Source organism: Alnus glutinosa, chromosome 7, assembly GCF_958979055.1.
Source record: "Alnus glutinosa chromosome 7, dhAlnGlut1.1, whole genome shotgun sequence".
NCBI lineage: Eukaryota > Viridiplantae > Streptophyta > Magnoliopsida > Fagales > Betulaceae > Alnus > Alnus glutinosa.
In genome coordinates, this window is record NC_084892.1 from 6292666 (window position 1) to 6306629 (window position 13964).

The 13964-nt window shown below is 37.9% G+C and overlaps 1 protein-coding gene across 1 annotated transcript; it reads right to left on the reverse strand.

Moving 5' to 3' along the window:
• Positions 1 to 1727: 1727 nt before the first annotated feature.
• LOC133872802 (cellulose synthase A catalytic subunit 3 [UDP-forming]-like) lies at positions 1728 to 9626 on the reverse strand. Its single transcript, XM_062310417.1, has 14 exons — positions 9121 to 9626; positions 8142 to 8337; positions 7826 to 8049; positions 7618 to 7738; positions 7310 to 7466; positions 6503 to 6769; positions 6055 to 6400; positions 5825 to 5962; positions 5255 to 5380; positions 4961 to 5173; positions 4507 to 4765; positions 3825 to 4027; positions 3202 to 3552; positions 1728 to 2692 (listed from the first exon to the last, which is right to left on the reverse strand). The coding sequence occupies exons 1-14, from the start codon at positions 9139 to 9141 to the stop codon at positions 2108 to 2110; spliced, it is 3207 nt and encodes a 1068-aa protein (XP_062166401.1). The 5' UTR covers positions 9142 to 9626; the 3' UTR covers positions 1728 to 2107.
• Positions 9627 to 13964: the final 4338 nt, after the last annotated feature.

A 13964-nucleotide genomic window follows, 5' to 3' on the forward strand; every position in this document is an offset into this window, starting at 1 on the left:
TGGGGGTTGGGCTGGTCACCGGGGATCATTTGGGTGGAGTTAGGGTCTCGTTGAGCACAGTGATATCCTACATCTATGACCCAATAATTGCAAAAGCTTATCGTTGGTATAGTTTTTGGTCGGGTGATGTGTCTACCCTTAATATGCTCCTTCAGTGGCTTAGCTCTGATTTTCAGTGACTCGGGCCTTTCAGGAAACTTGTAAAACAGCGAAAATACGTTGGGGGTTAGCCGGCGTCCCTCCCTCCGATGGTGAAGTCAATGGAGTTAGTGAGAGCAAAAATAGAGAAAAGTCCCTCTCCCAATTACCTGCCAAGCAATCTATTTATAGGCTCCTAGAGAGAGTGGAGGAACTATGCCGGGAACAGTACCTTTTGGATTTTTTGGGATCCCGGGTTGTCCGCTAGGTCTATCAACATGATGTAACTTTGCAAATCCAGGGAGTCGGTAAACGGTATGGCTCCATGTCCTTGCAAATCTTTGCCGTATCAGAGTAGGTGTACCTTCATACTATGAGTCTCGGTGGCACTCTCGGGCGGTGATTCTTGCACACCTAGTATTCAGATGACAAACCGGTTCAACTTAATTTAGTAGACCTAGTCGGGCTCAACTTGGCCATGGACCCATTTGGGCCCAGATTACATGTGATGAATTTATAAAGCGTAGACTGAAACACATGAAATCAAAGGGCATTACTTGAATGCTACTGCAGGTACATGCTAAGAAATGATCCAAATGGTTGTATTTGCTAGAGAATTGGGAGTTCCTACCACTTAACCAGGGGATTCACAGCAAATACTAGCTTGTCTCATTATTGTCGAGATAATGGTCTACTTTACATCCATCATGCAATGCATGTTGATATTGATAGACAAAAGAATCATGGTATACACTTTCATGTACCAGCTATAGTGTTACGTATGTCTGTGGTGGCATCTCCTGCTCTATGCCTACCCTTTTCCTCTTCATTCGCTTTGCGTCTGCCTATCTATTATGAAGTAGGGAAATCAAACAAAACCAGTTACATCCAAGAATCCTAAAGTAAGGTCCTACGTAGTTTATCGCATATGTCTGGTAGAGATCATATATATATATATATATATATTTTGGTCGATACATTGGTTTGGGTGTAAAGATCCTACATATTCATCCCTATTCTATGTGAAGTTTTTAGCTAATGTGTCGGTTTTTAGAGGAGGGGTTTTACACCACATTCGGATTGAAAGTTTTCTCATATATTTCATCAATGAGTCTGATACATGTCTCCTTTGTATTCACCCAAAATTGATGTGGCTTTTAAATTTAATAATGGTCTATTACAAATCTAATGGTAATTTTAAAAACCACATCAATTTTAAGTAGACACAAGGAAGACGTGAAAGTAAGCAGTATCATTACTCTTCATCAATATATATCTGATTTAAAATCATTAATGGCCGTTTGAACGAGACCGAAAATTGTTAGCCATTAATAGAAGAAAAAAGAGATAGCTGTTCCGAACAACTATAGAGGACCCGAGCCCGTCGCAATTTTGCAAGGTTTTGGGCACAAGAAAATGAACAGGACCTGTCATTTTGTCCATTGCTGGCGCCTGCCGTCAAACATATGCAATTTTTATGGAATTTTTTCACCAGATGATGCTAAAAACAGTGTCATCTGCAGTAAAAATCTCAGATGTTTATCAAGCATGAATTAAATCCTCAGCATGCAAAGGGAAGAAAGCTAAAATTCTCAATATAACGGTTTTACTCATCCAAAGAAAAGGCAGAATGAGCAGTTCATTTGACAACTACAGTTAAAACCCCAGTTAGGGGAATAATTAAGAGTATCATCTCCACTGCAGTGGCCAGTCTCTTTAATTAATTAACTTACAGATTGAATAAACCCAGAAAAAGCTAAAGAAATGAAAACTGAAAAACAATATATGTATTGAACCCGCCGCATAATCTACTTTGCAAAAAAAATTGACTCCAACTCAAGCATGACACAGAAGCTAAAAGGAGATACCTTTAAAGATTTTTCCAGCAGAAGATGTCCAAACAAAATCTTCACATATTTTTCTGCCTGTAACACTAATGTAATGTTCTTTATCATGTCTACATGTTACTCTAGCAGTTGATTCCACAGAGTTCAACATCTGGGCCAGTCACCTGGGTCGTAAACGGATCAATACGAACCCAAAGTAAGGAGAAGATGGAGGCAAGTAGAACTGACCACACAACAACGATGGTAGGTGTTCGGTTCTGGCGTCCCATCAGACCCTTAAGGAAAGGATAGAGATGAATAATCACCCAGAAAGCGAAAAATAGCTTCCCAAAGAGAGGACCCCAAGATTGGTAGCCACTGTTGATGGCATAGGAGATTCCAGCAACCACCCCAACCAGGTTAATTATTAGGAGTGTGGTTGGTGGGATGAGTAGAGTCGTCCACTTGAACAAATACAACTCAGCAAAATCCCCTTCTTCATCAGAAGCTTTGGAAGTGACAGTAAAATTGGTGTCAATGCCAGCAAGAACTTTAAGGAGGCCTTGGAAAACAGCAAATAGGTGGGCTGACACACCTCCAATAACCCAGAATTGTTCATTTCTCCACCACTCATCTATCCCCACACCACTCCATCTCATTTCTAATATGCCAGTGGCAAAGATGGAAAGAAAGAGGGATATGAACCAGATACTGGCAATGTTACTGATCTGCAGTAAGAAAAAAGACAGCCCATCACAAAAAACAAATCAGGGCACTCAACCTCAGTGGAAATGTTAAAAAATATCAAATGATTTTAATAAAAATGAAGTTTTATTACAAACTGTTGCCTAGTGCTTTGGTAGAAGATGCAAATATACCCCTAAAATCTGATGGAAACAAAAAGCTTTCTCTACAGTTCTCCTATTAATTACAAAAAAAAAAAGAAAAGAAACAAGCTATTCATTTAAAGAGTTGTGCCAAGAATTTTGATCAACCAATGCGAGAAATCATATGGTAATGCATTTACTTTGCCTCATTACAATAAAAAGAAGAAACAAGCTATTATCCTTTAAAAGAATTGTGCCAGGAAATTTGATCAACAAATGCGGGATATCATATGGTAATGCATTTACTTTGCCTCATTGTGAATTGAACATGTTCTACAATGCTATCCAAAAAACAGATTATCTAGTGGAAATCAACAATCAACGATCGCAACAATTGAAATTATATTTACCTGGGGGATAATAAACTTTCCTGTAAGTAGACAGACAGCTGGCAGTGTACAATAGGCAAGAAGAGGAATGGCTGTGACTGGGTATATGGTGGTGTTCACATAAGCAAATCTCTCAAGCCACTTCAGCCTTCCGTTATAACCATACCATATGGGGCAGTGCCGACTAAGAAGAATTTCAACTGAACCCAAAGCCCAGCGGAGCACTTGGTTTAGACGGTCAGAAAGGTTAATAGGAGCAGATCCTTTAAAGGCAGGAGGATGCGGCATGCAATAGATCGATTTCCAACCTCGGGCATGCATCTTGAATCCTGTAAGGATATCCTCAGTAACAGAACCATATATCCATCCTATCTGCACAAACAGCATCAATGAATTTGTTAGGAACTTAATGGCCCAACAAAAGAGTGAATTGAAAGTATGCTCTGCTACCATAAACAATACTTTGGCACTATAAACAAGGGGTGAAAGAATTGGAAACAAACAAGGTGCTCAAATGGACAATTACTTGCTTGTTTCCAGCCCCAACTAACGGCCCAAATGTTCTCAGTCCACAAATAAAAAAGGAACTACATCCCATTCCTTCACTGCAAAACTAGAAACAAAAGGACAAAGCAACAACATACTTCACTTCCCCACTCAGTCATGTCTTCGTATCCACAGCTAATGACATGAATAGCATCTTTGAGGAGGGATTCTGGAGTGGCAGACTGAGGAACACCACCATTTTCCATTAGTGTTGAAGCAACAAACGCAGCTGATTGACCAAACCTTTTCTCCAGGCTCATCTGGGACATGAGCAGTGACTTCTCATCATCAAATCCCGCACCTATACACAAAAATTCACAGGGAAGATAGGTGTATCACTAACAGTAAACAGATCCAAGTAACATTACAAGTAAACAGCCAATAATTTCAGATGTTGATGTGTGGTAGCATAATATCTACCCAAAATTGACACATACAGCCATAGAAGGGAGATAGGGTTATTTTCATGAAATCTTCGCGGAGATATCAATCAATATAAGAGAGAAAAGAAAGTGCAATATCCACAAAATTCATATGAGATAGTTGTTTCTTTAAAATATCTTGTCTCAAATTGCATAAATATTAATGTAATGCAACAGGCAACTGAATGGGAATTAACCTGACCAAAATAATTCATGGTTCAAGAAACACCAGATGTGAGATTTAACACTGACCAAATAACCCCAACAGAGCAAAAGAGAATGTAATTTGTACCACTTTAAGAAAGTAACAGTTTACACCACAACAATAAAGACCAGGAACAAGGAATTAAAGCTGCACCTTCCACTCCTTCTTCAATATCTTCTAGATTGTATATTGGCACAGTTGGGTCAACATGCTTGCCTGACTTTTTGGCGTCCTTTCCACTTGACCTGGATCTCCTCTTTCCGGATCTACCAAAGCATGTAGATAACATGCTTGATTTCTTATGCTTAGGTTTGAGAGGGGGCTCATAGCCATACAAGGCTGTTCTGTTGAAAACGCACCCTGTACCCACATATACAGGGCCTTGGATGCCATCCAAGCCTCTTAAATTGATCTAAAATCCAGATAAAATTTTTGATGTGATAAAATGACAAGATGGAGAAGAATATGAGTAGGAAATATTGTGACACCAATAACGAACAGATTTTTTTTTTGATAAGTACCAATAACGAACAGATTATTATGTAAATATGACAGTATTTTGATGAGAACAGAGGATTCTGACATGAGGTGGCTAAACAGAACTTACATCAAAGAAAACGGTATTACGATTGGCATATCGATCATTCTTATCAATCCCATCAAATCTCTGAGGAAATTGAACATAGCACACAGATTTTCCAAGGTTAGGATCCATTAGGAAACACATAGCTTCCCGTAGTGCCTTGCTGTTGTTTATGTAATGATCACAATCAAGATTTAACATAAAGGGCCCATTAGTAAGAACTGCCGATACACGAACCTGTATGAGTAACTCACAGACGGTCAGAGGAAGTATATGTTCAACACAAAGAGCTTCAACATTCTATAATTGTCTACTTACAAGTGCATTCATAGCACCGGCCTTCTTGTGGTGTTGGAAACCAGGACGCTTCTCACGAGACACATAGACTAGTCGTGGAAGCTCATTACCCTCACTGTCAAGTCCTCCACTATGTCCTAAGAAAACCTGCCAATCAAGAACAAGAAGAAAGAAGAAAATGAGTCCCAACAGAATTTTCTAGGAGGGAAAAAAGACCAAGAGAAAAGGAACAAATTAATCTGGACTTTCCTATGACATTAAAAAAAGAAAAAGAAAAAGATCTTACTAAACCCTAAAGAGGATTTCACACATCAAAAGAAACTCAGCTATGAACAAGAAGAAATGTTATTGACAAGATATTATGTAGGAAAACATGAGAATGGTGAAAAAATTAGCAGGAATCCAGCCATGTGGTTTTAGCATTTATGGACATGTTCTCATTGCCACACCAACATCATGATGTTTGGGTGGTCTCATTACCAGGTAACTCATATGCCAAAGGTTTCTGAAGCTGGAAAGAACTATCTTGCATGCCATTAACAATGTACTTATTGCTGTTAAACACACTAATCCACGTCAAAAAGGACAAACCTGGATCATCCCCGGATGATCTCTGGTGTTATTTCCAGGCCAAGGTGTACCATCTTGCATGAACCATCCTTCGTCAGGAACCTTCTCCGCCTTTGCGACAAGCCCATTAATACGAACTTTAAACTCTTCATATTCTCTCTGCAATGCAGTTAATAGCAGACTTGCAATAAAAACATGAAATACACAGTAAATCCTAGTTCTATAAAAATGATTAAACAAAACCTTCCGACCTTCATAGCTCTGCGAGCTTTGACAAATGATGGATGAACCTTGTCCTTTAAGTAGTCAATCTTCTGTGCAAAGTACCATTCTGGGGCTCTAGGCTCAATGCTGTATTTCTTACAGAAAGGAACCCATTTTCTGGCAAATTCTGACGTTTCAGACAAAGCTTCAAAAGTCAACATAGCAGCTCCATCATCTGAAACATAACAAGAAACTTTGTCTACTGGGTAGTCTACTGCAAGAATGGATAAGACAGTATTGGCTGTGACAAGTGGAGGCTCCTTTAAAGGGTCAACTGTACTGACAAAAATGTCAACAGCAGCCAACTGAGATGGCTCTCCTTCTCGGTCATATCTGTGGACCATTATGAAAAATTAAATTTAGAGCTCCGAAGGATTATGAGAATCTTAAAGAAGTTGGAAACTTTTTGGAAGTTGAATAAGAGATGAAAACCACCTCAAAGCCAGTCTGTCAAGATATGTCTCACGGTTTACGGGAAGCCATTTAGGGAACTGATCCAATATCCATGACATTGCAAACCATATCTCACAAATCACAGATACTAACCACAAAGCATAGGCATTGGGAACTGGATTTGTTATACGGTAATGCAAGAAAATGCTGAGAATAATAAGCCGCAGAACTATGACCATCCTATAAGGGTTAATCCTAGAGGAAGGAATAGAAACCTTCCTTGATAAAGGCTGGCGGGCTTCATCATTTCTGCATCAGAAAATAGAGAGAAAATATGAAGTTTAAAATATCAGCAGCTGTTCTACACAGTAATGTATAAATCTAAACAAAGGGAGGAAACCATTCATAAAGTTCAAATCCCATACATACCCAACGATGTAAGTCAATGAGCACGTTTTATTTACTTCTGTGTAGCATAAGTTACCTAAGCATCAGATCCATTTTATCTCTTTGTATGAGAAAACTGATTAATCCAGGGCTTATATTCCATAATATTTGTTTTCTTATTCAGTAATTATTGCTTCATTTATGTTAAAGTAAATGACTAGATCATTCAATCTCAATTTGCAGTTGAGCATTTTCATCCAAGCATACAAAGAGCTGGGAGGGGGAGCAAGAGAAGAGGCAAGTTGATTGGGAGTGTGTAATCTTATATATAAGATGAAGATTAGAGTGGGAGTTGAGATTTTATGAAGTAAATATATGTATACTGCTGCCGAGCAATTGTACCAGACACGACCAACTCACAAGGGGGAAAAAAACATTGTGCCCTATGAGGACAACACTTACAATAAAGAATCATCCATAAATACATCAGTGCTGGCATCAAAATCTCCACCACCCCTGCCTTCGGATGGAGCATTACTAACAGTCAAAGGAACCACATTCTTCTCGTGCTTCACCTTCCAACCATCAATTCTCTCTTTCCAGGCTACACTGCCAGACCCTGAGAACCCAGGTGAGATTAGCTATCTCAATGCTGAAATCAAATTTGAATAAAAAATTTCATCCAAAAAAAAAGAAAAAAAGAATCAAAATACAGAAACAAGCAATAAAGAGCATTTTAAATAAGAAAGAAATTTGGGGGAGGAGAATACGTGATGAACGATTGGCGTCTGCCACGTAAGGTAGCGGATTGATGTGCTTTCCCCTGATGCCACTTTCAGGAGATGCCATGGAAAGATGCTCGGGAGACGCAGCTGACAGCTCTCCAGAAACCTGAAATTTTAAGACAACATTAATACCATATAATTTTACCTAGTAATGAAAGGATCAAGACGTGGACAACTGATTCGATCAACTTACAGAACGTCCATTTGTGAGCAGAGAAATATGGTTAAGAGAAACCTCTTTATCATAGTTAGGGGGTCCAACATCTTCCCCTCGACCGTAACTCATGTCCAAGCTCTGTATTGGCTGTGCTTTTTTATTCTGGTTCCTATCTTGAATCCCCAACTTATAATTTGAACCATTTGCAGCATCATTAACATCAGCATCTTCCACCTCTTCCCCTTGAATTGAAGGGCTCCCTAGAGGTAAAGAAGAACAAACATACATCTCTTTCCTGATAACCATAGATGTCTGAGTGACAAAAATGTGATGACAGTTACACTGAACTAACCTTTGTGCCATTTGTATTTGGTCTTGCATTGAGGGCAAGACTGATTACCATCTTTCCTCTCGTACTCATAGCAGGGGCGGCAGACAGGGAATGAACAAACATCACAAGCAACAAAGGGCTTGCCATCCACAGTTGTGCCAACAGTGTCACTACAGATCTGGCAGACCTTGCCACCCACGGGTTTTGAAGGTTTTGGCTGAATAACGAGCAAGTGAGCAACACAACCCAATTATCAAAAGGGTGATTCTCTCACCCTCTCTTTCATTTTTTTATTCTTTCCAAATGCTGTATTTAATCATATAGGACTTTTGGAGTAGCATGAGATCAATGCAGAAAGAACAAAAAAATTTGGGGCAAATATGAAGCAAACATTCCAACGCAGTTTCAAGATGTTATCTGTGACACAATAAAGAGCCTAAAATTGGGTAAGGAAAGAAAAAATTCTCTAGAATTTCCCAGAAGCTACCTTTTATTGAACCAAAGGGTGCCAAGAAACACGAACTTCTATTAAATTAAAAAAAAAAAAAAAAGAACTAATAACCCAACCAAGTAATTCATCAAATAAAGTTTTAAGCAATTATATATGCGATCCAACACCATAAAAATGGAAATTTAAAGCAAGTTAGAGCCTATAATTAGCATGACTAAACAAACTAGTAGTCCCGTTTTAGATCCCAAGAGAGTATGAGAAAAGTGAAATTGAAGACAAAACAAGCTTCATAATAGCCTACTCTGCTAAACAAATTAGACAAATTTCCCTCTCTTTCCTGCTTCCCAAGATCCAAACATGACATAATAAACAAACTTCTCCATCCAAATGGGCTATCATATTATGCATTGCATGGGCCATTTGATAATAGGCATTCAATTTATCTAGTAAACTAACAAAAGCAATCCATATATAAAAGATACTAAGAATAACAAAATGTAGAATGAGTATCAACAAGCAACAGTGCCAGTGGAGCAGTGTAGTACTAACCCCTGAATCTCCCAACTCCATGCTCTCTTCACCCAAAAGCTGCTTGATCCTCAGTCAAAATCCCCACCCAAAACTCTCAATATTGCTAGTACCTCACAAGGTTTCATAAATACTCAAGCTTGGCTTTGACTAAAACGCCATTTTTCAGCGAGACGTTGAAAATAGGCTGAGCGGGAAAATTTGAAGGACAGACAGACAGAGATTGCTTTGTAGGCTTTAATAGCACCGACACGCCTAGATCCAAGTCCACTGAAGAGTAGCAAGAAAGTGCAAGTTCATATTTTGGAGAATGAGAATATTTTAATTTTTTTTGCTGATCAGATCTTGCCACGTCATCCGAGGACCCATCGGAGGACCCGCCGGAGGTTGTGCTCTCGACTCGACTCTTGTCCGATGTGGCAATCTCTTGGTGGAATACTGGATGCACCGTACTGCAGGGGTCCCTTTTCTCTACTGTGTCCGACAGGATCCCAACTAGGTTTTGACTCTTTTGAGCGTGCATTACGGTACTCGGCTACTCGATGAGGGATTGGGCCCAATTGTTTGTGATTTTAACAAATAATAAGATAAATTTTATTTATCCCCCATAAATCTCGGCTGTTTGGCCACCCAATTGAGCATATAAGTTTCAAATGGAATATTTCATGTTTCATATTAATTGTTTTTTTGTTTGTTTTAATAAAGTTGTAACACTTTTATTACTCAATAATATGGCGGCAACTTTAACCCGAGTTTATCCCGAGTTGATGTAGAGAACAGAGAGAGGGGTTAGGTTGAGTTTGATCAAATATTGGTTGGATTGATGGTAAGTACTTAATTTTTTTTCTTTCAAAAACTAGAATTATTTTTGCGTGGGTTGGCAGTTCCAATTCATGACCAAAATCCCTCCTCTTATTCTTGTTCCCTCTTCAAGGGCTTGTTAAAGAGGGGCTCTCTTGTTCATACAAGGTACTTTCCTCAAACAAGAGAGCATCTCTTACATACATCTGTTATTACTCCACCTCTTTCTTTTTCGGCAAACAATAACATGTCCCTGATCAAAATTACAATGGAGAAGATAAAAAGCAAGAAAAATACAAACCACCAACGTACAGAGTGCCCCCAGGCTTGCACATTTTTCGTAGGAAAAATGATCAAAACACAACTAACACGTTTCTAAAGCCCTTCCACATACCCAAACCAAAAATACATAGAAAAGAAAAAAGTAAAGGGAAGTAAAAGAAAAGAATATATGGGCCATTATGATCATGGAAAAGCATTAACAGAGTACGATAGCATGCCAACATGAGAAATGTCAAAATTAAGGATCATGATTGTTTTTGTTGCTTTATCCTAGAAGCACGAATGATGAATACAACTGGAAAGTCCAAAGAAATTAAAATAAAGAATGACAAACATAAAAGAAAATAAAGGCTGTTACTATTATTTTGAACCAAAATGCTGTAAAACAGATCGGTCCATGTCCCAATTAAAACATCACGAGTTAGACATGGTAGTGATTTTGTTAGTAAGCTTACAATTTAGTGTCAATGCTCAAATCATTATACCAACAATGGTAGTAAAATGTCCAAAAATATCATCATTCTGGTGGTGATGGGCAAAACAGAGTAATACTCCAGAAGCAATTATAGAACTTCTTCTGCAGTTAAAGGAAAAAGAAAAAAAGAAGGAAAAGTCCATCATAACTTCGCTTTAAAGCAATACTTTCTGCCTGCCTTGGAAGCATTTTTCAGCTGTATTTCTCTTCAGCAACTGAAAGGAAACCACTGAAACTGGTAAAAAAAGATTAAGGGCCCTATTCCAATTGCTTTTGTAACAAGGCTTAGGCCATGGTCAGTTCATCACACAACCGGATCCACCCATCCCTGTTGAGCATAGCATTGCCAGCACTCCAAGCCTGTCGTTGTGATCACTGTCGTCGTTGGTATCGTGGTTGACAGCAGAACCGCATCGTGGCTGCTGTGGTGTTGGGGTGTTTCTTTTTGTTGGGTTTTGACATCGTTATGGTTGTCGGTAGGCTCTGTTGTTGCCTCAGTGGTTGTCGTCGGCGAAGTCCGGTTGCCGCTCCCGCACTGGTATAAGATACAAATTATATCTAACTGGTCCTAGCTTCCATGAGTATCCTTCCCGTGCGTAGGTCCTTGATTGAAAAACCCCAAAGGAAAGATCTCCAAACATGCTGCAACTTAGCAAGCCCTGCTTTCTTTCTGACAAAAGCTGAGGACGGTTTGACCCATTTTCTTCTGAGAAAGAAAATGAGTGCGATTTTTGTTTTCCCGTAGTTTCTCATCAACCAAACATAGATTCCAATGTTTCAAACAAAGAAACAAAATCCACAATAGAACAAACCCAGTGCAGTAAAATTAAATAATAACAACAATTTAAAGAAAACTCAGATAGAAGATTGATGAGATGTATACAACCTCAATCCCTAAAAAACACGGCAACAAACAAAAACCACATAAATCCCCAATAAACAAACACATCTGCATGCATACTAAAAGCAAATATTCAAGATATATTAAACCGGAACCATCAGATTGCTGAAAAGTCTGAGCAAAATATCAAACAGCGGGGTTCATGGTTTGAAACCCACAGAAATTAAGATTGAAAAAAAGGAAGAAAAAAAAACCCCTAAAAATTAGGGTTTCTTGAGCTCCGATTCAAGGCAGTGTCAGCGAAGTCCTAATCTCCGATCAAACCCATGTCTCATTTTCAAAGTCAGACACACAAAAACCCTCTTATCGGCTGTTATCATTCCTATACCACCAAAGGAGAATCACAACCCTGACAAATGAGGCGCACAAGGCCACCTTTCCCAAACAAAAACCAAAATTAAGTTAAAAAGAAACAAGCATATATAAATATGTATAATATTTGTGTATGAGTGTGTTATTTTAAAAAAACTTCAAATACAAAATAAATAAATAAATAATTAGTGGTCACTGGTGGTTGATTATCCGCACACAAAACACAGGACGCAAGTTTACTCTTCTTTCTATTTCTCTTTACTTGCAGAGAAAAAGAAAGACAACCGTAGCGTCACCCTAATTTGTCGGAATTGTGATTCTCCTATAGTAAGATATAAAAGTAATAATAATCGATAAATTAGATCGTTAAGTGACTAACCAAGAAAAGGAAACAGGAGAGATCGATTAAACTCTCTATATTTGCTGGGAGATGCAAAATAGCTAAACATTTAGCTATTAACTATGTGTGCAGTGTGCGTGGAAGAAAGATGCTATATAGTAGTTGGATTAGTTCTAGAAACATCCATGAAGTGTTCCATCATATATTTAAGGATTAAATACGTTTTTGTCCTCTCGTGGTTTATTTAATATTGTAGATGACTAAAAACAGGGATGGTATCTTTGTTTAATTTTCGTCTAAAAATTTGACAAAAGTTCACGTCAACACCTTTAAAAAATTGACACGTGTTTTATGCTAATTAAAAATAAAATAAAATAAAAACTAAAAAATTAAAATTAAAAAAAAATTAAAAAAAAATTAATTTAAAAAATAAAAATTGAGGGGTGGCCGAGCCACCCCTGTTTGGCTTGAGAGTGGGTTCGGCCACCCTAGATCGGCCAGTCTGAGGGTGAACGAACCACCCCTAAGAACTAAACCCTAAACGTTTTCATTTTTCTTTTTAGCGTTTCGCCGGGGGTGGGGGGGGGGGGGGGGGGGGGGGGGGTGGCGGCTCAAGGCTCTTGGGGTGGTTTGGCTGCCCCCATTTTGGCTAGAGGGGTAGCTCAAGCCATCTCTTTTTGATTTTTTAAAGTTTTAATATTTTAATTTTTAAGTAGGCATTAAGACACGTGTCAATTTCTTAAAAGTGTTGGACGTGAACTTTTATCAATTTTTGGACAGAAATTGAACAGAAGTACTATCTCCGCCTTTAGTCATAAACAATTTATGATAAGAAATGAACCACATAGGGTAAAAAATAAAGTCTTTAAACCACAAAGGGGTCAAAAGTATTTAACCCTATATTTAAAGAGTAAGAGCACTAGACCTCTCGGTTTACTTTTGATTTTTTATTTTTTTTATTTTTTTTAATTTAGGAAACAAAATTTCTTTTTACTTTTTTATCTAAATAAACTCCACAATATCTTCTCCTATATTTTCTTATATAACTAAAATATTATTTCTTTACAAAATACAAGTTTCGTCCCTAGCCTCATATTTTTTACGAAATTCCGACACAGTCCCAATAAAAGGCAAAAATATAAGAGATGAAAGAGAAATATTTTGTGTTAAAATAATGAATATGAAAGCTATAAGGAAGTACTTTAGCATACCCAATGTTTAGGGAAGGTATATGATACATGTTGGCGGTGTATTTTGTGACTTTTTTGAGATTTTTCTCATATTCTGAAAAGAAAAATAGTGAGGATATTTGCTGCATGTGGCTTAATCTAATGTCACCTATTGCTATTAATAGTGAGGCTACTTTAGCTAGAACTTATAGTCACATATAATGGTAAGTGTAGACATATAAGCCTAAGATGGTATCATAACCATTAATAAGATTCTTAATGAAAGTTAGAGGCTGAGTTAAACGCTTAATGAAGTTCAAAGTAAATGTGTCTAATGCTCCGTTTGTTCTGACGTAAAATGATTTCAGGGAAGTCATTTTTTTGGAAAATGTTTTTCGCTGAAAGCATTTTTTGGTGTTTGGTGCATACGGAAAATCACAAATATTTTTAATATTTTTATTCAATCATATTAACCTATAAAAATTAATTTTTATTCAAAACATATATGATTTTGGTATCAGCAAGATTTCGGTAATGGTCGACTTTGATGATGGTCAATTGCTTGAAGTGAAGGTCGACTGTGTT